General features: G+C 38.1%; 1 protein-coding gene across 3 annotated transcripts; it reads left to right on the top strand.

The window, feature by feature from the left end:
* Window positions 1–886: 886 nt before the first annotated feature.
* On the top strand, window positions 887–5649 carry LOC113718848 (myb family transcription factor MOF1). 3 transcript variants are annotated; one of them, XM_072071741.1, is made up of 7 exons: window positions 887–1047; window positions 1512–1755; window positions 1875–1951; window positions 2076–2112; window positions 2691–2838; window positions 3067–3361; window positions 5297–5649. In XM_072071741.1, the coding sequence occupies exons 2-7, from the start codon at window positions 1629–1631 to the stop codon at window positions 5564–5566; spliced, it is 954 nt and encodes a 317-aa protein (XP_071927842.1). In that variant the 5' UTR covers window positions 887–1047; window positions 1512–1628; the 3' UTR covers window positions 5567–5649. The 3 variants fall into 3 exon arrangements, with proteins under 3 accessions (XP_071927842.1, XP_027099571.2, XP_071927841.1); XM_027243770.2 differs by having other exon boundaries at window positions 887–1755; window positions 2697–2838; XM_072071740.1 differs by having other exon boundaries at window positions 887–1755.
* Window positions 5650–10221: the final 4572 nt, after the last annotated feature.

The following is a 10221-nucleotide window of genomic DNA, read 5'->3' as shown; positions in this document are numbered from 1 at the left end:
ACCAACTTCCTCTAGAGAAGTTGGGCACCACATGTATTGTGAGGTGAGAGATCAAGGATTCAAATCTTACCTCTCATCAATGTGCCACTATATGCGACTTCTTCTAAATCCATATTGGTGCGTGGTGCACCCTATGATTCAATGGTGGTTCAGTCCCCGTCGATTCTCTCGACTATGCAACAGTGAAATGCTTGAGGTTAAATACACCATACATGTTTGGATAGTTGAATTTCTTTTGTTTTAGAAACAAAACAAAAAATTAATCCTATAATGAATTAATGATGTACCAAAAATCAAAGCAAAAAAAAGGAAGAAGATGCTAGTGTATCTGTCATTATATATCAATAACAGTAAAAATTAAGAGAAATCGGGTTGAGTTTCATCATCAGATAAAAGAGGGGAAAAAAGGAAAAAAAATTAGAGAAAATAAATGCAAGTATTCCAATAAACAAATGTACATTTAGGAAACCAACCATTTTTGCTCAAAAAGTTTTTACGCTTTTCATGAATATATTTTTCAATCATCTTTTTATTTCACACATATCAAATCACTACAATACATTTTTTCTACAAATCTAGAAAGTAAAAAACAAAATGGGAATCTTGTCATTTACAAGTAGTTAAATAAACTTAATCGATATTAAATTATTTGAAAATATGTGTCCTATATATTTGTAGCACTAACTGTAAAACACTTGACTACTTAAGTAACATCATTGATAGTTACGGGTCAAAATAGAAACAGTTATCAAATCAGGGGTGCATATTGCAATTAAAACTCCTGCAAGAAAAAGAAAAATATGAAATGAGGTTTTGTGATGATGACGACTTTGGCGGTATTAAGATTCTACAGAGAGAGAAAGAGAATAAGAAAAATAGAGAAAGAGAGAAAAGAGTCAAAGCAGCAGAAATTCAGAAGCGGAGAGGAAAGAAGAAAGGTTTTAGCATTTAGCAGCAGCAGCAGCAACAGTTGGTAGTATTTGTTTTGGTAATGATTTCGTTCCCCAGCTGCTGATCAGAAAAAGGTTCAGACGAGTAAAAACTCTCGTGATAAAAGAATTTTCTCTCTTCTCTCCTCCTTCTAATCTTCTTTTGCTTCATCAGAATTTTTAAAAAAAAGTCAAAACACCTCCAAGAGCATCCCACATCATCATCATTTTCAGACTCTTTCATTTATCTCTCGTCTTCCTTTCTTTCTTGTCTTCTGTCTTTCCACTTGCATAGATATTCTGTTGCTTTATATATTGACAACGGCTAAACAACTGTTATATATTTTTTTTCGTGGGTTCTTGAAGTTTGAAGAAAAAGAGGGGGATTCCCTGAAAGTGAAAAATAGGTTTGGAGGTGAAAAGACCGGATTTTGAGGGGGCCCTTTTGGTTTTTGAGTTATTTGCTTCAACTTGCATAGTTGCTTTGTCGCTTCTAAAAACGGCTGGGAACAAAAATTTCAGTTTCTTGCAATCCGGTGTTTATTTGTTTATTTATTTTGTGGGCTCTTGGCCTTTGAAGAGCAGAAGGGAAGGACCCTGAGAGTAGAAATAGGTGTGGAGGTGGAAAGAAAGGATTTTGAGGTGACCCTTTTGGATTTTGAGTTGGTTTTTGGCTGGTAAGGAAAGAGAAGAGGTAGTATGGGTAGTTGTGGAAGAAATGGTGGTGTAAGACAGTATATAAGATCAAAAGTGCCTCGTTTGAGATGGACTCCTGATCTTCATCACTGTTTTGTACATGCTATTGAAAGGCTTGGTGGCCAAGAGAGTAAGCTTCCTGTTTTTTGTCATCCTATTTGTATTTTCATTTTGGTCCTTGGTTTTTCTGATAAAGGTTTCCTTTTTCTTTTCCTCCCAATGTTCGTTTTTGTGGCTGTGAAAATGCAGAGGCTACACCAAAGCTTGTTTTACAGATGATGGATGTGAGAGGACTGACTATTTCTCATGTCAAAAGCCATCTCCAGGTTCTCTTTTCTTCTATCTCTACTCCGTATCCATCGTCATTTAAAAAAAGACTTTTTCTTTAAATGTTGTATTGTGTTCAATCATCTTCTTTATTTTCTACTTTGACTTTATCTTTCTCTGCAGATGTACAGGAGCATGAAGAATGATGTTGCAAGGCAAGGTATTCATTTATTTCTTTTTTTTTTTTGTGGAAAAATGACGGTATTTGAAAGCGAAAACAACCATTCTTTCCTCCAATTAATGGAACATATTTCTTTCCTAAAACTACTAAATATCTATAATCTTGTGGCTGTTGCTGGGTCTGATGTAATAACGTGTTTTTGCAATTGGTGGAAAATCTGTTCTTGGTTGTAGTGGTTTCCTGTATTTGTTACTTTCACATCCGCCATAATCAATGATGCTGATATCTCTTCTTTGCACATCTTTTGGAAATGATGCATTTGCCTTACTTCATTGATTATCTCTTTCCCCATAAAGTCTTCTAGATACAAAAATCCATAAAAACTGCTCTCTCTAAATATTCTAATATTAGCATTCCTTGTACTACTATTATATGAAAGTCATACTGGCAGGATATCAAATTCTCTTTCCAATCAAAAGCATGCTAAATTCTGCAACTCTTTTCTACAAAATTCAAAGATGCATCATGAAAGAGCATAACCTTTTTCTTGATGAATTTTTTCCTTCCTCTAATTAGTACTACTTTTTGTCTGCTTGTGCTTTATTTTTATGTTAAAGCTGCAGACAGAAACATCACAATAGAACCAAGGAAGCAGCAGTCTGTTCAAGATCTTCATGAAGGTGGTGTTGAACAAGAAAATAACATGGTTTACCTTCATCCCTTTTCAGATTCTCAGTTCATTTACAATCCTCCCCCTACGAAAAGGTACTGATCAACTTAATCAACCTAAATAAGCCATTTGTGCTAAAGTATTTCAAATCTTGAAAAGGGATACTGTTAATTAGTATGACAGCGTTGTACTAAACCTGCATTAATTAGTGTATTTATTTTCCTTTCGAGAAGTGTACATCTTTTTCAGTCATCCCAACGTTGTTTACTTGTTTATCTATGCAAAATAGTAAAATGTTCTTTTTGTTTCATATCTTTGTTCAGAGCTAGAATCGAGAAGATGAGTTCAATCTCAGAGAAGCTGCAACGCTGCCAAAGAATACGTGAGTCAGTCACATATGATCCGTACGGTGATGATGATTATGGACAGACCACAGCTGAGAAAAGTGGAATGATAAAGGAGAAGGAAGAGGGGAGGAGGGATTTCAGATGGTGGCAGCAGACTCATGAAACAGCAACTCCTATTCACATCCCTTTCTCTCTGCCACAAGATTTCTTTCAAACCCTTAATCCTTCTAGCAATGCTGGTCCAATGGAAGAATCTCATCCTTTTTCCAAGGTACATTGCTAAAAGTCTACTGTATTGTCTTCTCTCTCTCTCTCTCTCTCTCTCTCTCTCTCTCCACACTTGTTTCTTTTGAGCAGCTTTTTTCTCAAGAAGGTTGAGTGCATTTTTGGTTTTTATAGGATTGCTTTCTAGTTTCAACTCTGTCATGCAGGATGCCTTTTTTCAGTGTCGTTTAATAACACTTTCATGACCAGCGGATGCATGTGTATACATGCTTTTGTTTAAGGAAATAAAGGGACATTTTCTTTTTGTTTGGGGGAAGGAAAAAAAAAAAAATATATATATATATATATATATATATATATTGGGATTTGTAAAGACAGTCTAGAGTAGTCTAATGTAGTTACTTTTTAGGGTTGGATTTATGCACTTAAACCAATGTTCTATGATCTACAAAAAGGGACTAATCTTTTGTTTGGATTTATTGGTATGGGTTTTGGGTATTTAGGCTGGACTTTATAACTTAGTGTAGAATTTATGATGAAATGATAATTTTGAAGCATCATGGTGTCTCCCGCTTTAACCATGCATTTCCTTTTTGCTACCCGACTTTGTCTATTGACCTGTAGCTTTTGCCTTGCCTTTTATTTTTCCCAAGAAGAATGTTCAGATCCCTTCCTGTTTGGGATTCTTCTGTCATGTTCTTGAAGAATAAAGGTCCTTCGTAAGAAATGTTGGGCAAATTCTTTCACATACAATAGTAATAGACAAATGAGCCACCTTATGAAGTCATTTCCATATATGCATCGAAATTTTAAAACGTGCTTGCTCCCAGAAAGGCAGTTTTGGTGGGTGAGAAATTATTGAGGAAAGGTTGGAAACTTTGAATTTTGAGGCATGCAATAGACTTAACAACCATGTGGCACCAACATTTGTTTACCTTTTGAATTGAGGAATATTGTACACTGCTCATGTTCTTATACCAAAAGTGTTGAAAAAGGGCTGGATTTTTTCATGCTGAGGATTAATTCTTTTGACTAGCATTCTTCGTGTTAGTTCATATTTCCTATTAAGAAGCTGCTTCTTGAAGGTTTAGCTTGCAAATCTATGCTCCTTTGAGCCCATTTTGGTCCTTGAAAATAGTGTCTATTTGGTCCCCAAAAAAAAAAAAATTTTGCATAATGAGATGATCCAAAATAATGCATATTTATTGCATTGTACCTGTACAGTACAAAATTGTAGAATAGCAGTGGGACTTTATTACTAGTGGGCCATCTCATTTAAGAATATATACTGCCTCATTTTATATGGAAGTTACTCCTGTTTTTTCTTTGTTTGGACTCTCCTGTTATTTAAGATTTTCAGAGCATGGGACAGATCAGTGCATAAATAATTGGCTCTTCTGGGATGAACATTTATGCTACCATTCTGGCCTTTCTGCAGTAGGAGGATTGCTTGAATGCAGGGAACACAAGAAAGAACAAATGTGGCTAAAAACATGCTAATATGCTAAACTGATGAATACATCATCCAAGTAACAAAACAAAAAAAGGATAAAGTAAAAAGTACAGTACAATGTAGGGTTGCAAATTGAGAGAATTAAAATTATCAACTATCTGAGGAGGTACTCTAAAATGACAACAATTGTAGGATAGAAGAAATTAACTAACTCCATAATGTAGATATGGAAGGTATATTCTACTTTTCATTCTGTCAATATTTGTTTTCTGTGTAGTCCTGATTTTGCATACTAGATGTGTATACTTGCTGCATTCATTATTTATTTACAAGTGGAGGGATGAAGGTCCAGACTTGTACAAGCTTTGTCTAAACAAATTGTGAGTTGACTATTTTGTTTTTTTTTTCTCCCCTTTTTTGTAGTTTTGATTTATTATTGCTCTTCATCAATCATGCCATGTAGTAGGTGCTCAATAAACACAAGATATTGTACTTATTTCAACTAACTTATTTTGTGTTTGTGGACAGGTTGCCAACCAAGAGGAAGTAAAATTTGAACCATCAAAAACTGGCAAATCTCAGAATTTGATAGAAAAACATTATGTGCAAGAAGAAACTGATGATTGTGGACTATCATTATCCCTCTCATTGCATCATCCATCGACTCAAATCAGCAATGTTTCTTCCACAAGTGAGATAAGCGAGGCGATTTCTTCGTACTCTAGGAACTTCAATGACTGCTCTGGGTCATATTTAGTCCAGCATACTGTTAATCTGGATCTATCAATAGCTCTATGAATTTCATCATGGAAATTGCTGTCCTGGTGGGAGTGTTCTTGTCTATATAATGTTTTCGGCTCGAGTATGGATTTTGTGTACCATTTTAGGCTTACATTTTGTATTAGTTTTCTAATTCAAAGTTCTTGAACATTGCCTCTAGGTCTCCATGGGTTATTATCAGCACAAGTTAGCTTACCAGATCTTATGCAACTTAGCTAGATGCCTAGGTTATGAAAAGGTTTCAGCGGAACTGGCGCAAGTATGATTTGAATGCATTGATCAAATGCGTTTTGTTTCCAGCTATAATAAGGTCATCCACGTATACTAACACAGCCAACTGGATCCCATCTCGTATCAAAGTAAACAAGGAATAATCAGACTGTGACTGAAGAAAACCATACCGTTTTAGAGCTTCAGCCAATTTTGCAAACCAACAACGCGGTGCTTGTCGTAAACCGTAAAGGGACCTTCTCAAGCGACACACCTTCCCGGGTTGGTCAGTGTGAAATCCAGGAGGTAGTTTCATATAAACCTCTTCGGCTAAGTCTCCATGGAGAAAGGCATTATGAACATCCATTTGATGAAGTCCCCATCCCTTAGCTGCTGCCACAGAGAGAAATGTGCGGACCGTAACCATTTTTGCTACTGGTGCAAAGGTTTCATTGTAGTCGATCCCTTCAACCTGGTTGTTGCCAAGAATTACCAATCGCGCCTTGTATCGTTCAATGGTCCCATCAGAATTATACTTAATTTTGTACACCCATTTGCTTCCTATTGCTTTCTTCCCTGGTGGTAAGTCAACAAGAGTCCATGTGCCATTTTGTTTGAGCGCATCAATCTCTTTTTGCATAGCTTCTCTCCATCGGACATCTTTAACCGCTTGATGATAAAATCTTGGCTCAAAATTGGTTGTGATGGCTGCCAAGAAAGCTTGATGACCTGGTGAGAACTTTGTGTAATCAACATATTGAGCTAAGTCATAAGACGTACCTGAGAATGGTGATGGATTGGCTGAACTTGCAGAGGGACTTGCACTTTGAACTGCATAAGTCACACAATCCTTCAGCCGTGTAGAGACTTTCTTGGAACGAAGGCCACGACCAAGTGCTGTCACACCTTCTACTGTCTCTACGTTCTCCATTCGAGGTTCAATTGTTACACCTCCCTGCCTTACGTTGGCATTGTCATTCGGCACACAATCTAAACGTTCATGAGTTTCACGAACATGAGCAAGCTGCTCCTTTTCCTTGTCTCTTGTCTGACCGACTACCTCTTCTTCAAGGTAATCATCTATTGAATTATCCGTACAGGTTCGAACATGATCAGGTGTGTGGTCAACTGCACATGGAAACTCATCTTCACAAAATACAACATCCCGAGACACGAAATACTTTCGTGTTTCTAAATCATACAACCGCCAACCTTTCTGTCCAAACGGATAACCCACAAAGATACACTTCCGGCTTCGAGGAGCAAATTTGTCCTTCGTACGATTCAAACTCTGTGCATAACACAAGCAACCAAATGTACGAATTGACCGATAATCAGGCAAGTGACCATATAGCATTTCATAAGGTGTTTTTCCTCCTAGTAATTGAGAAGGGGTACGATTAATCAGATATCCAGCAGTTAACACACATTCTCCCCAAAATCTGATTGGTAAGTTGGCCTGAAATCGTAAAGCTCTAGCCACATTCAGTATATGTCGATGCTTTCTTTCCACTCGTCCATTCTGTTGGGGCGTTCCCACACATGAAGTTTGATGGATTATCCCTTTAGCAGAGAAATATCCCTTCAAACTGACGAACTCACTGCCATTATCACTACGAACTATCTTAACATTCTTAACAAATTGTCGTTGAACCATAGCAACAAAATTTGGCAAAATATGGCCAACTTCAGTTTTATCTATCATCAAATATATCCACACACATCTGGAAAAATCATCAACAATCGTAAGAAAATAAGATGCATTACAAGAACTCGAGACTCGATATGGTCCCCACAAGTCACAATGAATCAATTCAAATGTTTCACTAGCTCTACTATCACTAGAACAAAATACTTCTCTCGTTTGCTTAGCTTTAAAACAAGCATCACAAGTTTCATTTGAACCTAATTGAATCTTAACCCCAGAAATTAAACCTACGACCTTTGAAGACGGGTGCCCCATTCTCCGATGCCAAAGATCACATGAATCCAACGTCCGAGTTTGAAGTGCTTGGACTGGCGTCTTCTTTTTGAAGTAATAAAGCCCCTTGCATCGTTCACCCGCTCCAATCACCATCCTCGAAGTGCGGTCCTGTATCAAACAAAGCTTATCAGTGAACAACACATTACATTTTGAGTCATCAACCAATTGTGATACTGAGATTAAATTGCAATGTAATCCCGGAGCATGAAGAACATTGTCTAATTGAATATTTTGTCCCATCCGAATCGACCCTTTTTGCAATGCCAGCACCTGTTCTCCATTAGGCAAGCCAATGGGACAGCCTAATATCTGGTTCAAGCTAGATAGATAGCTCGAATTTCCTGTCATATGTTGTGTAGCGCCAGAATCAATTATCCAGATAAAATTTTCCTTACCAGTCATCTTCTCATTACTCCCTGATTCTGAGTTGCAAGCGTTCAACAAACTCACAACTGCTGCCCATTGTTCATTTGTCAGTCCTTTAGGAGTAGCAAAATCCTTTGTTGCAGCAGTGGATTCTTCAATTACTTGAGCTGCATTAACTCGTGCCCCATTTCGTCCTCTTCCTGACATCTTGCCACGTCCTCTTCCTCCAGTCTGTCTTCCTCGACCTGAACCAGACATTTTAGGTCGATCACCCCACCAATCGGGATATCCAATCAGCTGAAAACATCCATCAGCATCATGCCCTTCGCGATTGCAGTATTTACAAACGGCACTCCTATCCTTGATTCCTGTTTTGGCCTGAACCACAAAGCTAGCCGCTTCGTTGTTAATCTCTTTTTCCCTGGAGATATTTCGAACCCTTTCTTCTTGGCACATCAAGGAATACGCCTTGCTCACACCAGGCAATGGAGTTGTGCTCAAAATGTTTGATCTCACTGTTCTATATGCATCGTCTAACCCCATCAGAAATTGGTGAAGTTTTTCTTCTTCTCGTTTCTTTGTTAATTCAGTTGCCACATTACACGTACAACCCCCACACTTGCACGTAGAGATTGCGTCATAATTCACCAGTTCTTCCCACAGTCGCTTCAATTTAGCATAGTAACTCATAAGGGAGAGTCCTTGCTGTTTGCAATTTGCTAATTCTGTCTTCAGTTGCTGTACTCGTGCACCATCAGTCACTGAGAAACATTCTTTAATGTCTTCCCACAAGTTCTTTGCAATCTCCCTGTGTGTCAAAGTAGATCGCACCGTTGGCTCAATCGTATTCATCATCCACGATATAAGCATGGAATTCACTGTCCACCAGTCTTCTAATTCATCGGAATCTTCATCTGGCTGTGCTATGGTTCCATCAATGAATCCGAATTTCTTCTTGGCCCTGAGAGCAGTTCGGATTGCTCTAGCCCATTCATCGTAATTATCCTCCTTCAACTGTACCTGGGTGATTATATTTCCAGGATTATCATTGGCATACAAGGTGTATGGCGACACTATTTTCTTTCCATCTCCTTCCATGTTTTTCCAGTTGACAGAAGGTTCTTGCTCTGATACCATGAAAAGGTTTCAGCGGAAGAAGTTTTCATTCCTGTTTCTTACGCATTCGTCAAGGATATATATACATACAGCCCAAACCGTGGATATCGCTACCGATAGCTACTGATCCTATTTGAATACAAGTATAGCTAAGGATAACACCTAATCAGCTAGATATCTCTTTACCAATTCAAACTGATAACCAACTCTGTTACAGAGATATACATTAACTCTGTTACAGAGATATACATTATCCCTAATAGGTTAGCTTACTTAAAACTTGAAATTCTGGCTGTGGAAAGCTGCTTCTGTCACCCCTCGATTCTGGCACCTAACACGAGGGTGCACGAACGTAGTCAAAGTAATCGAGAGATTAATCCCACCTCTCCCTTGGTAGAAAAATTTTGTTCAAAAATTAAAAAAAATTGTAATCGCGATATTAGTGTCTTATCCAACTTAAGCTAAACTAGTGGTTCATAATTTGTCTGATTCTAATACAGCTAGGCCTGTCTTGGTTCAAGAAGAAAAAAGATTAAAAAAACAAAACGGCCAATTGAAGTTTGATGGACCAAACAAAAACCTAGAAGATGAGAAAATTTACTTGTAAGAGTATAAAATGCATCGTGAAATTGTGATTAGATAATGGTCAAATTCTACCAAATGTAAGGTTGCTTCCGTCAACCACTGAGTTTAGCTTGCCCCCCGGGGCTAGACCACCTGGTCTTGGGCTTCTTCCGGAACTCCAAGGTCAGGTGGTCGAATCCCACTTAACGCCTGGGTGCGGTTGGGGTGGCGCTGTACTCCAGGCGCAGGGGATTAGTCGGGCCGCCTTCGGGTCTTGACCCGGACACCCCTGTGTTGACAAAAAAAAAAAAAAAAAAAAAAAAAAAAACCACTGAGTTTAGCTCAGTGACCACCACCAAAGCTGGTAGGGTGGGAGGCTAAGGGATCAGACCTTGCCTCTCATCATTGATCACAAAAATGTGACAGGTCACTT

The sequence above is a fragment of the Coffea arabica genome, chromosome 11e (genome assembly GCF_036785885.1).
Source record: "Coffea arabica cultivar ET-39 chromosome 11e, Coffea Arabica ET-39 HiFi, whole genome shotgun sequence".
Taxonomy (NCBI): domain Eukaryota; kingdom Viridiplantae; phylum Streptophyta; class Magnoliopsida; order Gentianales; family Rubiaceae; genus Coffea; species Coffea arabica.
This window is presented reverse-complemented; position numbering and strand designations above follow the sequence as displayed.

What these genes read in the sequence shown, in the direction of transcription:
- LOC113718848 (XM_072071741.1), top strand. Translation starts at nt 1,629, where the DNA reads ATGGGTAGTTGTGGAAGAAATGGTGGTGTAAGACAGTATATAAGATCA. An exon ending in AAGGCTTGGTGGCCAAGAGA is followed by an intron (nt 1,756 to 1,874) that starts GTAAGCTTCCTG and finishes GTGAAAATGCAG; the next exon opens with AGGCTACACCAAAGCTTGTT. An exon ending in AATCCTCCCCCTACGAAAAG is followed by an intron (nt 2,839 to 3,066) that starts GTACTGATCAAC and finishes ATCTTTGTTCAG; the next exon opens with AGCTAGAATCGAGAAGATGA.